We start from the raw sequence: 15672 nt of genomic DNA, 5'->3' as shown, positions 1-15672 counted from the left end.
GTCAGCTGACCATATCAGAGTAAGCTTTTATATGATCAGTTTCCTTGAACTATTTTATAACACTTTTATAAAAAAGATCATAGTTTTGAGTGACCTCTAAGCTATTCTTCTGGTGATGAGTTTCATGATATATACTAGCCAGACTTTCCAATTATGCCATGTATGTAAGTCAAAACTGGGATCCACATATTCCCAGCACTGGGTAATAAATGACAATGTGATAGTGTGTGTCTTGACCACTCTTTTAAAATAAATCGCAATCCTATTTCATTTCTCATGACATTTTCCTTTCACAGAGCATGAAAGCCACACCACCTTTGAGAACTGTGAAATCACCATGGGACTATGATTTTTTTATTTATAATGGTGTCATAGACAAGACAGCCCCCGACTTCTTAGCATTCAAGGAACATTTTAATTTATCTTGGGGAAGTATTTTTTCTCTCCTGGAACACATCGAGAAGTTTCTCAGGGACTATGCAATACCAGAAGTTAAAATAAAAGGGAACAATTTGGTAGCCTTCCTTCCAGAGTTTGAGCTGAAGAACAAACTTACCAGATATGACTTTCTCTCACTGTTAGAGAACCCACTTCATATCCAGATGATGTTAAATCTTCCGGGGCAAAGGTACAAGGGCCAAGATGGAAGGTCAGAGGCTGCCAACAAGATCCAAGCCACATGGAAATGCTTCAAAGCAAGAAAATTCTTCCTCATGTATCGCCAGCAGAAGTGGGCTTCAGGTGTGATTTCCATTGCATGGCTCTTACATTGCCATAAGACCCGAGTGAAGAAGATCCTGAAGGAATCACGCGAGAGACACCTGGAGAATTTCCGTATTCGAGCCAAGGTACACAAGGCTGCCAGCTGTTAAGGCAGACCTCTTTTTCTAAACATTTCTTGCTTCAGCGATTACAGTAAGTTGTCTCTTTATCTTCCCTTTCACCAACTACCCTCCTCATCAACCTCTCTCGCCTTCCACTCTTCTCCGTATATGATGCACAAACCCTACATGTGTTTGTACATCATATTTTAGCCCTAATCAGGAATCTGGCATTTGCACTTGTAAAATCTATTGCAATTTTTTCTATAGAAAAAAAGTCTCTTCACTTTGACTATGGTCTTTCTGTCAGAAAATCAATGTTTTAACTGCACTACCTTTCTCCCTATATATACCTTCTGGCACTTTAATTTGCTAGGAAAAAAAAATCCTCTCTTGTCTACATTGCTGTCACCACTTTGTCAGAAAGTATTTAAGTTTGCAGACAGCCTTTTAATTAGTGCTCACAATTTCATTTATGTTTGCTTTCTCTTTTTTTCATTCATATTCTGTTAATTAAGTGAGCTGCCTCTAATCTTCCCCTGCCAGTAGCATCATGTAGCCACCTAATTAAATTAATTGGGGAAGATGTTTTAAGTATGTAATTAAATCAATTAATATAATTTATGCCTGGCTTAACTGTACAGTGGAAAAACAGCTGAAGTTTGACTAGATGAATCCACTACGGCTTCCTGTCACTGATCAATGCTCTTCTTGATTTTTAGCATCTGGCAGCCAACTGGAATCGCATCAGGACCTCCAGGAGGACTATTATCCATATCCCATCATTAGGTATAACACTTTTGCCTGCAAATCTATCAGCAACCTCTATTACCCACCACATTATGGCTCCTTGATTGAGTTCAAGGAAGGCCCCTTGTTTTATTCAAATTGGTCTCGGCAGGAAAATGTTCTCGACATGATGAGAGTAATAACACAGGGCCCTCGCTCGAAACGGCGTTTAATTTGGGGATTAAGCAAATAAAGTCATTATGTGGGGGCTGCTATTCAGTGGAGAGGTGATTTGCTGTAATTCGCTTTCATCTGTATGAAATGAACTAAAAAGTTGTATTTTTTCCCCCTGAAATAACAGATAATGTTTTCGATCTTCTTTAATGATAGAAGAACACAGGCTTGTGTGTGCTGTTGCTGTTACGCCAATAAGCCAGGATATTGCTTGTACACTGTTTTTAATCAAATGTGCAGTCAAAATGATAAGCTACATTCTCTGAAATTATTTAGTTCTAATTACGAGCAGATGGGATGCTTTATTTGCACCTAGGGCGCCTGAGCAAAAGGAAATGCTGTGTGAACAAGAATAATTAAGAAGTTGAATAGTGTTTTTTGCGCTTAAATAATCTGCAGTTTCATGTTAATTAGCACTAATGTAATTATTTAATTACATTTATGAATTGGGGAACTTAAAAGCTGTTGTCTGCAACACAGTAGTAAAATAGGTAGGCCAAAATGCCATTAGGAATCTCAGAAGTCTGCACGGGAAGTTCCTTTAAAACATGAGCTGCTGTCAAAATGTGTGGGGTTGTGTGCTTATTTGTTTTGTTTTGTTTTGCTTTTTAATATACCTAGTGTGCTAAAAACTTCCGTCGTAAGACCAAATTTCCCAAGCTGACGTGGTAGTTTCGATAAACAGCAAAACTCATCAAATCTTCATATTCCATATTGGCTCTTTGTTAAGGCCTTTTAAGTAGAGCGATGCACGAAGTGATCTATCGTAATAGGATTCTGGTTTGCAATTTATTTGTGTTCCTCTGTGAGAATAGGTGTTTGTGTACTTATGCATTGTATAGAACGTAACACACTTAAACAGTAAAATGAAAAAAATAAACCAACATTAAAAGTATTAAAGAAATATAATTATCTTTTAAATTAGTAAAAGATTGGCAGTAATAAAGTAATTCGAACTTTCCTAGAATCTGGAGTGCTTACAGAAAAGTTAAGAAAATATGTCACAGTTGCACAGAGCCTTTTAGTTTGGGTCTTTTTATGGCTCACAGAAGAAATTAGTTCCTTCTTAGGCTGTAAGTGAGGTAAGACAGATCTGAATTTCATTCCGACTTGGGCTTTTGTTTTGGTGGGACTAGCTTTGCACACAAAATTAGTTCACACTCAGAAACTGCACTTGTAATTGATTACAACCAAAGAGGCTAATTGCAGGCACAATTAACAGACTTGAGTCCTTGGAATAAGGTGCAAGAGCCTCTTGCTTCTGCAACTAATTGTGGCCCTGACCTGGTATTATGTGGGAAATTTTGTTTTGTGTTCTGTTTTATCCAAAACTAGAAATAGAACAAGACCCCCGCCTTGCAATGTTGACAGCACGAAGGTACCACAGGCACCATTGCCACAAACTCCTTCCTTCCACCTGTCACCCTCCAAAACCCCAGTGCAATCAGCCATGCAGGAAACTCCAATGGAAAAGAGCCTTTGGCTGGTGATGGGTATTAAGGAGGGCATGTATTGCATGGTGCACTGGGTGTTACACGCAAATAATGAATCATGGAACACTACATCAAAAACTAAGGATGTGCTGTATGGTGACTAACATAACATAATAAAACATTATTATTAAAAAAAGAGCCTTTGTCCAAAGAGGTAAAATTTTGAAAATAACAGGCAGTCATCAAAACTGGGTAACAAAAAATAATTTTAAATGAAAATGTTTTAAAATTCTAAAAGGGTTTGCTGGATATAGATTGGGTAGAAAAATAGCCTGGTCAGAAACTAGAATTGCATTATTTTAGATCTGATATTAAAACTAGTTTTCTTCTATAATACATATTCTCAGTTTAAATAAACACATAATAAATCTGAAAGTCTTCCCGATTGTAGTAATTTTTGTTAACAACGTAATAACCCATTTTAAAGAAAAATTGCCAATCATGTGTCTTCCAAGAGATAAGACTAAGCATATGTATTTTTTTCAACTGATCATTTAAAAAGTGCAATTACACATCTTCACAAGAGAATATGTGGGCTCTGATCAAATAGTATTTGTTTCTATAATCTATGCTTTAGGTTTTACAAAAAGACCTGTGGCTATTAAATCAAGTTTAGGCTTAAATAACGTTAACCTGTGACCTCATACTTATTCCACAGACAAAATTCTCAAGCTATACCTTTCTTCAAAAAATGATTACGGTATACCTTTTTTGTGTGCACCACCTTCCCCGTGAATTCTTGAAGATTTTAGCTAGTCACGACATGCCTACTTTGTCTCCTGCACCAGGGACTTGCCTACACAATTCATGAAAACAAAAGTAGTTACTTAAAAGTAAAGCCCATTTTTTTTTCTCTAAACACATGTCCCCCAAAATCTATTCAATATAGTAATTTTGTTTTCAGAGTTAAGAGGGATTCACTAATCGCAATCAGTTGGTAGGCATGTAAGGTTCAGGTATGCATTTAATACAAACTACAGCCTTGTACTCTTTTTCTCTTTCTATAGGAGATTTGCAATCAATTCTGGTATAGAATTAGCCCTAGAAATAATTACACCAAGTTGCTAACCAATTAGGGCTGCGCTAACTTGTCTGAACTCTAAAAATGAAAGATTAGTAGCTGATAACTGTGCAGTATATTACAGTTATAGGCATTTGGTTATTTGTTTATGCAGTTTTGCACACATAAGAATAACTGCATTCTCCGAACTGATGACCACGTAAAGGACCACAGTAATGTTTTCAGTCATGCCTTTGACCACAAAATATTTATCATGTATTTCCAAGTCTACGGCTTGATCGGACATTTTAAGACAATTACACATTGCAGAGTAACCTCTTTGAAAGGAGGAATTATAAAACTTGATTGATTGTTATGTATTTTGGGTAGTATTGCTAGATGTAACAAAGTTTTAGCTATTTTTAACAAACAGGAGAGGTGGGATCCTGTTGATTAATTGTCCAAAGAAACTGATCAGCTTTGTAATTTCATAAGATGATTTAAAAAAATCCTCATTCCTTTCACAGTATATAGGCTAATCTCTTAATAGGATATTAGACATTTCTATCATTTTTATTAATGAAATACAATGAAATACAATAATATAACAAAATAATCTACTATGGCTCATAGCAGGAATAGAATACCAGGGTCTATTTTAAGCAAAATCTATCAGTCAAATAAGGAAGAATTGCAACAAAGAATCCTAATTCCTCCAGAAAAATCAGAGGTCTAAATAAAACCTAGGAACTAATTCTGCTTCCAGTTTCTTGGGCCATGTTATTTCCTCCACTTTTAATTTAACCCCTGTGCTTCTTTATTACAGCACATCATTTGGTGCTACACTTAAACTCAGTGGCATTTTAAAATATATTGACATTAAATGAGATGGGCCAAGTATGGGGCTCTGACGCTGTGGGCAGGGATATGAGGCACTGCCAGCCAATTAAACTCCCAGTGATGAGTTTCCTCTCTCACTTCTCTTCCTCTTTTAAAATAAAAATAGGGAAATATGGAGGTAGGATTTTCCCTTTTCTCTATGTAACCTTTTATTTCATCAATTGATTTAATGGCTAAAAGGAATCTATATAGTTCAGCTTCAATTTTTTCCCTCTGTGCATTACTTCAGCAAATTATCCTTGGAGCTAACACCATTCTTGGTCTCCAAGATACTCCCTACCATAAAGTTGTAGATTCTGTTGTTGTGGGTGTCGTGAAAAAGCAACACTTTTCTGCTGCTCTGTACTGTCACGGAGGCCTTAAAGATAGGAAAACTTACTTTTGTGTACAACTGACCCTATCCCAAATGTTCATGAGACAGTAGCTCCCTAACCCCACTCCCTTCCATGGAAGGATAAGAACCGGATGTCACCTCCCTTCGTGAAAAGGCACAAGGGTGCAGGACCACAGCCAAGAGTGTTATCTCTGAAATCACATTCTTACTGTGCCCTCAAGCACACTGACATCTTTCTGATTTCTCATCTTTGAGTTGACAACTCAAAGACACGATAGACTTTGTCCTTAAGGCTAAGAAATTGGGACTTTCAATCAAATCTTCATGGTCCTCAGCATGTATTTTGGCAAGTAGCTTTGGAATCCACAGTTCAGCTATAGCATTGCTATACTAGATCCTTGAGACAGGTGTACCCCAGATAGCAGTTCCCCAAAATATACGCATTCTTTGAGATCAGAAACAAAGTGCACTTAAACTTTCCAATTCCTGTACAACCTGAATTAAAATGAACAATGAAGCATGGAACACTACATCAAAAACTAATGATGTACTGTATGGTGACTAACATAATTTAAAAAAAAAAAGAAAACACATTGTATTCATCGATGTTATGTTCATCCAAGTAATTCAAATCAACACTCATTCATTGGATAGACCAGAGTTGGCCCCATGACCCTGTAATATTAAATTTCACAGTTGGCCTTGAGCTACCTGATGTTGTACCATGAAGTACAGAAGCAGGCACTGAACACCAGCTCATAAGCTCTTCATGAAATGGATTAGTATTAGGATATGGCATAAAAAGAGTCTTGCATATACTAAGATAAAACTATACTCTTTGTCATCACCTTCATTGTCAAAAAAAATATTAAAATGTTTGTTTAGCAGTTCTCAAACTTAACACTTGTAACAACTATAGAGAACCTTAATAAGCATGTTTCCATAGGTTATATCTATCAATATATACTATATTAGAACTAAAACTGAGAAACTTTAAAAATATTTAATTTACTTTAAAACAACAAAAATAGGGGCTCCTGGGTGTCTCTGTTGGTTAAGCGTCTGCCTTCGGCTCAGGTCATGATCTTAGGGTCCTGGGATTGAACCCTGCATTAGGCTCCCTGCTCAGTGGGGAGCCTGTTTTTCCCTCTCCTGCTTCCCCTGCTTGTACTCTCTTTCTCTCAAATAAATAAAATAAAATAAAATCTAAAATAACAACAATAAATCTGTTACAAATGTAACCTAAATAACATATTTTTGTTAAAAAATATTTTTTATTTCCCCAAACAAAAAGATTTAATGAAAAGAGTTGCGTTGGTTGACAAGTTTGCAAATCTCTTAATAGAACATGGTTGGACTCTCATCTCTATTTCTGTATTCAATCTGTTGCAATATGTTGTTTTGATTGAAGCATATGAAGAAAACCTGGCCCTACACAGATAAATATCTGGAAAAGGGAAGTCTATTTTATACATTTTATAGCCTTTTCAGACAATTGTGTATATTCTTTGATTTTATACCAAAACTCAACAGTGGATGGGAATTCTTACGTTGGTTACAACATGGAATTTGAAATCGTATCAATAATTATTTTTGCATTTTCTGAAAAAGGCAACTATCATCTTAGTATTATTTTGAAAATAGTTTTGATCTTCCAGACTCCCTGAAAGGGTCTCAGGACCTTCTACAGTCTCTAGACCGCGCTTTGATAATCACCGGCCTCTGCTGCATGCAATGCTGGGCCAGATGCTGATAAAGTCACTGATAAAAAGTTCCGACAAGAGAAAGTCTTCCTTCTCTCTCTCTTTTTAAATAATTTATTTGAGAGAGAGTGCTCAAGTAGAGGGAGAGAGAGAATCCCAAGCAGACTCCCCGCTGTGTGAGTACGGAGCCTGGAGCAGAGCTCGATCTCACGATCCTGAGATCATGACCTGAGCCAACACCAAGAGTTGGACGCTCAACAGACTGTGCCACCCAGGCACCCCAAGTCTTCACTCGTTCCAGAACCACACAGAATCCATTTGGCCAGTTTAGTTTGAGAATGTTTTCAACACTCAACAAATACTTAAGCCCTCCCGTGTTTTCTACATCCCCATCACAAAATTCCCTTATCCCCCTCAGCAGTCCCCGCCAAAACAATGCTCAGTTTTATTTTCATCCAACTGTCACTGGGTATACTACATACACACACAAAGAACCCAGATAGGCACGTCTCTTACATACCTTAATCTTTTATCTCAGTAGCTTGTGTTTTCACAGTTGCAAAAGTAATTAAAACCTGGGTATAACAATAATGCCTCAATCACATTTCTCTGGATGACTGCAGTATGCTGGTGGGCAATCAATTGTGACATATGTCACATGTTCCCTGAAAATTTTTACAATTAGAGTACCAGAGTTGGGTAACATCAACTTTTTTATGAATTGGAGCAATTCACTATCTCCTCTATAACAATGTCACTTTGCTCAGCTTGTATCCAGTATGCTTTCTTGAATGGAAGGGAAAGGGATGGTGTGATGGCTACTGTTATTGTCTCCCGGTGTCAGCCCCTAGGAGTGTGTGATGCATGTGAATATCACACAGCACATGTTTCAAAACAGGGAAAAAGTTTGAGAACTACTGCTCCAGTCCGTCAAATTGAGGCCTGGTTGACTACCGTCTTAGGCCAGGGTGATCAGATAAATGACAACTACTCGGTAACCAGAAGTCCATTGTTAACCTCTTCTCTGCCTTAGATACCCTGTAAGGACTAGGACTAGGGGACAAAAGGAACTAGAAATCAACCACAGGGTGATGAGCAGGCTGTTCCAGAACATGTGCTCTAATGCAACAGCCGGAGCCTGTCACACACCAGCCCCAAGGAAACACAGTCACTGAGCATGGCCTTGCTCATGGGTTTCTGTGGTTTCTGCGAAGGAAAAGCCAATCCAACAGAGCTAGTTTCCTGGGTACAAAGAGGCAATTGGCATCATCTGAAAGGAGTTTGCGTAGGAGTGGAGATAGGGATGAGAGAGGAGACAAATACAGAGATGAAGGTGGACGAACGATAACCAGTAACCACTGGTGAGCATCTGTGGTTTGGCAGAACACCCAAAGGTAGTTGGATAATTCACAGAGGTATGTCTCAGGTATTCTCCTTTGATGTGAAGCAGAGGCGATAACGTTCTGAGAAACTATGGGACACTCTATCCAAGTAGGAATATTTTCACATATGATGGCGATGGCCATAAGGAAAGAGGATGGGCCCCTCGCTCAAGTGATAAGGAAGAAAGAGTGCCCCTTTATGCCAGTGCTGTTTTCTCCTAGGCTGTTGAGCACCTTAAAAAAGCTACAGGTCCCACTCACCATTCTTTGAATTCCCACAAGTTTTCCAGATCAGAGAACCCATTTTGTAAAAGTTGAAAGAAGATGGAAGGTAGGCATCATATCCATTTTCTATCACCCTTTAACAAGTTCCCACGAGCTTAGTGGCTTAAACAATAGAAGTGTATTACCTTAGAGCAATAATTCTGTAGTTCAGAAGTTGGAGAAGGGCTAAAATCAAGGTGTCAGCCGGACTGCACTCCTTTCTAGAAGTTCTAGGAGTTTCTAGAAGTTATAGGGGAGAATAATTTCCTTACCCTTTCCAGCTTCAAGAAGTTGCCCACATCTTTAAAGCCAGCAACAAGCATCTCTCTGTGCCTTTCTTCCATAGTCACACCTTCTCTGATTCTCTCCTCTCCTGCCTCCCTCTTCCACTTTTAAGGACCTCTCATCAGGTGGGGTCTAGCCAAATAATCCAAGATAATAATCCCCTTATTTTAAGGTCAGCCGATTAGCAATTTTAATTCCATTTGCAACTTTATTTCCCCTTTGCCATGTAACCTAACATATTTGCAGCTTGCAGGGATGAGGACAGGGACATCTTTGGAGGGCCATTATTCTGCCTGCTGCAACAATTGGAAATAAAAGTGAGAAAAGAGGCAGAGGCTCTTTGTCCCTTCTGGAGTTCTCTGCTCACATTTGGAGAGTCTTGCCTCTCTTTTTTTATGCAACCACATTTATGCAAGAGCTAAATATGTCCTACCCGAACTGTATAGTAATTTGTAGGTTTATGTGATCTTGGACAAGAGACAAGGCACTTACCCTGGTTTTTCTTAATCTATAACATGACAGGGTTGAAGTAGATGGTGTCTCAAAGCTCCTCCTGTATTTCTATCTGACCTTTGAAGTGTCTCTGCAGATTATACTCCAAAGTGTGATGGTTCATTGCCACTGGGCAGGTCTGCTGAGTTCCCCAAGGCCACGACATCCTTGCCAATAGCTTAGTGGCTAAGTCTCTATTGGATTTAATATACGTACGGCCAGAATTGATGAGCATCTTTTCACCTGGGTGTCTACATGTACTTTTGTGGGTATACGAAACATAATAAATCGGACTTAAAAAAAAATCTACTCCCAACTTCTGCTCTGCTGATGGCAACATTCACTGATTGTATCTTGTCCATGTAGAATGGTCTGCTGCTTGCCACAGGATTATTCTTGTTATGGGCTTTGGAAGCACATACACCCCATAAAATTAAAATACCTTATGTTTGCACAGCACTTCACAGTTTACAAAATGTCTTCATATCTATTACTTCATGTGATCCTCTGTAACAGTGTTCTGAGATTGCTGACATTCAGTTCTTTAAAATGGGTGTATTTGTAGGGTTAACTGAGTAACCAGTTCTGTCATAATTCTGCAGAGACATTCTCTATGCGTCCTTGATCAGTGGTAACAGAGGTACCAAGTAATTTGTTGGAAAACTGACCTCCAGCACTTGATTGAAACACAGACTTACTCACATGCAGCAACAAAGTGATCAGACATCCTTTATATTTTAAATTGGACATCATCTTAATGAGACATCTCACACTGCCTTTTATCTTTACTTTTGAAAGGAAATGCATCCTTGGAATGTTCTCCATTTTTCTTAATCATACTTTATTCTTCAGGCATTTTCCCTGCTTTCTTATAGTTCGGATATAGAAATTATTCACAAGACATCTTCCTAAACATTTATCTGAATATAGATAGAATTACACATATGCAAAATCCTAAGAGTACCAGTACTGCAATCACACAACAAGGCGACATTGTTTGCAGCGGTCTACACTAACGTTCATATGTGGAATGGTTCCCCAAACTATTTTAGAAATTAATAATTTTTCAAAAATAACTCAAACAAGCTATTTGTCCTTCTGCTTCTGTAGTTCTTAAGTTCATCTGCATAAAGCAAAAGGGAGACTTTAAGATGAATTGTAAGCTCATTTAATTTCCAGACGACGTCTAGTGTTTAAACACTGACATCAAAGCAAAGAGCCAATTATCAGAGTGCATTAGATCTGAAGCCCTGTTGCCTGAATTGCTATAGTTTTCCTTACGCTGGAAAGGAAATTTGTGTCACATCTCCAAGATGTAATATTTAAAATCACTTTATCTATAGCAGTTTAACTTGAAACATGTGTTTGGGCTCACTAACCACAAGGAGGCATTGAAGCATCTCTTCAAAATGTGAAAAGCAATTTTACTTAAAAAAAAAAAAAGTCGCACCAACAGTTGCTGAATTTCATATAAGCAATTATACCTGCTTGGGATTATGCGTGCTTTTTAAGTTCGTATTTTGAGCCACTTATTTTTTTAACCCCTGAAATACCAGCAGGAAGAGTTGCTGCTGTTGCCTCTTTTGTAAAAGAGTTTTGGACAAGAGTAATCCACATACATGCATTTTCCTTCTGCTCTGTTTCCAGTGGACGCGAAGACAAACCACAGGACTTCTATTAGTACTGACAAAGTAACTGCATTAACCTTTATTGCCCTTTAAAGGTTAAAATTTCTTTTGACCGTGTGAGCAGAAGCTTATTTCTTTAGTATTCAGAATTACTTAAATACATATTCCTGACAGCAAGAGGTTTCTCTGAAATCCGTATGTCAGTTTAGAATGATTCTGGGGACACATCTTCAAAATGCCACATAGGGAGCATAAGTTTTAAAAAGCCAATACGGTTTTGTTTGGTTTTTTTTAAAACCCTGAGCATAATTTTCTTCAATGTTGTTTTGAGCATTCATGTTAAATGTCAGACATTTCCCCCCTGTTTTTATAATCCTGGTTCCTGGTGGTTTTGCTGGTATTGAAAAAAAATGAACTCTTCTTTCTCAGAATATGATGCTTAGCAAATCTTCCAGAATAATGCTTAATCCCCTGAGAAGCAAGGACCTCATTCTTAGGAGTTAGACTGTGTCTGCAAGATGCTTCAGAGAAAATTCTTTCCTAGAAATGTGGACTGTGACCCCTGGAAATCCTAGTGTGCCCTTTTGCCATACTGACTTGCTCTTTCTGCGTTTTGACACCTTGTTTGCCTTTTAGGATATTCTCTGCCTGTGCGACAAAATATTGACGACTTCAACACACAGCAGAACATGCAGCTGGGGAGGCTGTGTGACATCTTAGGTACAGTAAATACTTTCACGCAAATGACTCTTTGGAATGTTTATCAGAGGATGTTGATAAAAATGTTTAATTTTTGCTTATTTTTTTCCCCTTGCAAGGGAGAAGTGTGGATGTCTAATCTCCTGGCAGGGCAATCAAATGTTTGGTTTTAAAGAACAGATTTATAGTGGCGTTGACTTGAATTAAAAAATGACATTTTTGGGGCACCTGGGTGGCACAGCGGTTAAGCGTCTGCCTTCGGCTCAGGGCGTGATCCCGGCGTTACGGGATCGAGCCCCATATCAGGCTCCTCTGCTATGAGCCTGCTTCTTCCTCTCCCACTCCCCCTGCTTGTGTTCCCTCTCTCGCTAGCTGTCTCTATCTCTGTCAAATAAATAAATAAATAAATCTTTAAAAAAAAATGACATTTTTAACTAATGTATTTGGGTTGCTTTTTCTAAATTCTAAGGATTTCTCTCCTATAGCCCCAAATCCCCTTCATTTCCTGACTCTGGCCGTGAGGGAAGCGAACATTTTTTATCTGTGTCAATACTGTCTATTATGTTATCTGGGGAATAAGTGGAAGGTGGTATCAGAAATGAAAAGCATTGTTTCCACGATAAGACTAAGAGGGATGTGAAGATAGATTGTTTTTTTAAAGAAGCTTTTATTTAAATATATATCGTCTAGTTATTAGGAAACAGGAGGTGCCTAGTAGAGGGAATTCTTAGAAATATAGACCTCAGGTGGAAGATACATCCTTGTGAAGGTCCGGCTCTGATGATGGCTTGGTCAGTTCTAAATCAGACACCAACCTGGGTCAGGAGAGAAGAACACGATAATGCCCCGTTTGGTGCTGTTCAAGACTAAGGTTCAGGTTAGGCTTAACGCAAGGTCGCAAAGGCTAAGCACGCATACCGAATCAGTTTAGAAGATACTGGCCGGAAATTCAGGGTAAACCAAAACTCGGTTTTTATTAGTTACCAACTAAGAACTTTTTTGTTTTGCTAAATATAATCACTATGGCCCTTATTTAAGCAAAACAAGGAAGAATTTTAAATTATCAATGACCAACTCAGCTGGCTCCCCGGAATGACATACTTTACGTGATTCATATATATTTCAGCATCATTATTATTTTATAAATGCCATTTGCTAACAAAAATACATCAGTGCTAGAAATTTACAGTATCCTAAAAATAATAATAGTGTAATTGCTTTAATCTATTATTGTAGGCACTAATATTGTTTTTCAGCATTACAAAAAAAAATTTTTTTTAATGACTTGAGATTGATTTGTTAGTGCTGAGCCATTTCAACTAAAAACCTGACCGAGTGGAAACCACTGAAGTGCAGCAGAGGGCAGACTTTGCTCTAATTTATTTGAACTAATTTTTTTCTTTAGCTTTTTATATACCCTTCTATATATAGCACAAACCATCACCAAAGAATTTCTTTACAAAAGAGTCTCATTATTAGAAAACACATGAAAGCATGAGGCTTCTATTTTAAAGAATTCAATAATTCAGTCTATGTCTTACCTGCAAAGGAAAATTTCGCTGAGATGAACATTTCTGAGAGACTGTGAACCAAATGCCTTTTTTTGGGTACACGGTCTTCATGATATAGCAATCTGATCCCAAAACCTCTTCAAGAGGAGTAAGGAAAGTTTAGAAACGGTAGTTAGAAGGTAGAAAAAGTACGTGCTTGTGAAATTTTTAAAAAGATGAAGACACTAGGAAAATTAGTGATTTTATGTAAGAATAAATGATTATCTTTTTTTTATTATTCCATTAATTCCTAGTGAAGTGTGTTGAGTTTTTGCTTATTCAGGGGGAACAAAGAGAATCTGATTAGGTTGGTGGGACCTGTCATTTGGATATTGGCGCTGAAGTCAGGGTGTCAGGTGGAGACCCCCAATGGCTATGAGTATTTTCAATTCCTAGAGGAGCTAAACAAGAGAGTGACCATTATTGACTATTGACTAGTGATCAAAGCAATCTTTGTCTTCGTATTAATTGCTTTTCAAAATTACCTGTCAATTAATTTTGAACCTTTGAAGATGCGCAAACAACCACTGGATATTGGTGTTAGCGATATGTATTCCTTTGCCAGAAATGCACAGGGAGGGTGAGATTAGCAATGTGATTTGCTGTCATTTGCAACGTAGAAATTGCTTCCCAAGAAAAATTTAGTTTTCTTCAGCTGTGGAATCTTTATTTTTGTTGTTTGTCTTTTTTTTTTAATACTTAAAAAAAATCCTACTTTGGTTTTTAAACCAAATAAAGAGCACATCCAAAAGCCACACTGAAGTTAATTTAGATTGGTTTTGTACAGATCTTCGCAATTTAACTGGCTTTGTTGCTCTTTAGCGTTTCTCTAAAGAAAAGATAAATAACACTACTACTAAAAAAAGAGACATAATGACTCCTTCAGAAGGAGGGCGGTTAGTTTAGTAAGACACTAGCCTCCTCTTGCAAACACAAGGTTTGGGATAAATAATTCGGTCATTCAGCAAATGAATACAAGTTACTTACTGTCTCCTCAGTTAATTTATTTTGAGGTTTATGTGGCAATTTGATTTCAAAATCAAATAGGGGCCACTGAGATATTTACATTTATGGAATGCCTCCTCTCAGCTCTGCACGGGGCCAGTTTGGAGGACCCTGCTTCTCCAGGGGGAGGATTTCTCCCACAGGCCATTGATCTCACTGATTGTGTGAGATTTTCTACTTCCCAAATCTCTCCATCCTCCCAAATCCCTGCATACTCCATACTCTACCAGGGCTTGGGGCAATAAAGGAAAGAGCATACACCTTGCCTTTAAAGAGTTTGGAGAGACAAGACTAATAGATTTGAAACAGTAGGATGAAACGACCGAGGATACGACATCATGTTAAATCTTGGGGGCGCTGATAAAGAAGCACAAGTGTGGAGGGCAGGGTGTGGAATCACTGTTGGCTCACCTAGTTAGGGTGGGCCGTGCAGCAGATTCGTGCATCTGTACTGTTTACTGAGTACCTACTATGTGCCAGATACTGCACCAGGTGCTTTATAGATATTCTTTCATTTAATACTCTTCAAAACTCTATGTCCCAGGTGATTTTCTTCTCCACTTTAGAGATGAAGAATTGATGCTTAGAAAGGTTAAATACTGTGCCCAGCGTTCCCAGGCAGCTAGGGTGGAATTTAATCAGTCTGTGTTCTATATCCTCTTGTCAAACTGAAAGAGGAGTCTTCAAATTCCCTCTCAGCCCTACCTGACCAAGGGAACATTTTACAGCACTCCCTCCCTTGAACTTCCCTAAGCACCTGTTCCACGTGCTTCCCTGGGTCTGCTACTCTCCACCTTGTTTGATGGCCTTTTGTGCACATGAAATGGTCACTCCTCATGGACAGCATCTCAGCTGCTTTGACTCCTCATTTCCCTCCATGCCTAGCCAAGTGCTTTGCCCCTACTGATCAGCCAGTTATTTTTATGAATGAATGACTCCATTGGCTGCTGATTGCCTGTCCCAAGTCCTTAAAGTATTAAAACCCTGCAGCCTGGAGTGGGTAATCTCATCTCGCTATCCCATTTGGGTGGGATATTTAATTAGGATTTCTTTCTATGTACATAATAAGAAGCACATCTTAAGAAGAAAAACAGCTAAATTAAGACAGTGTTTCCTTTAAACCAAGAATCACTAGATGTCCTATTTACGTAAT

General features: G+C 38.2%; 1 protein-coding gene across 1 annotated transcript in view; it reads left to right on the top strand.

The window, feature by feature from the left end:
- The window catches only part of IQCH (IQ motif containing H), a 209783-nt gene that overhangs the window by 108927 nt on the left and 85184 nt on the right, over nt 1-15672 (top strand). The window contains exons 10-12 of the mRNA XM_034660782.1: nt 297-848; nt 1544-1610; nt 11902-11985. Coding sequence (XP_034516673.1) covers nt 297-848; nt 1544-1610; nt 11902-11985 — 703 coding nt within the window. The remainder of the gene's footprint in view (nt 1-296; nt 849-1543; nt 1611-11901; nt 11986-15672) is intronic.

This window comes from Ailuropoda melanoleuca, chromosome 5 (genome assembly GCF_002007445.2).
Source record: "Ailuropoda melanoleuca isolate Jingjing chromosome 5, ASM200744v2, whole genome shotgun sequence".
Taxonomy (NCBI): Eukaryota; Metazoa; Chordata; class Mammalia; order Carnivora; family Ursidae; genus Ailuropoda; species Ailuropoda melanoleuca.
This window is presented reverse-complemented; position numbering and strand designations above follow the sequence as displayed.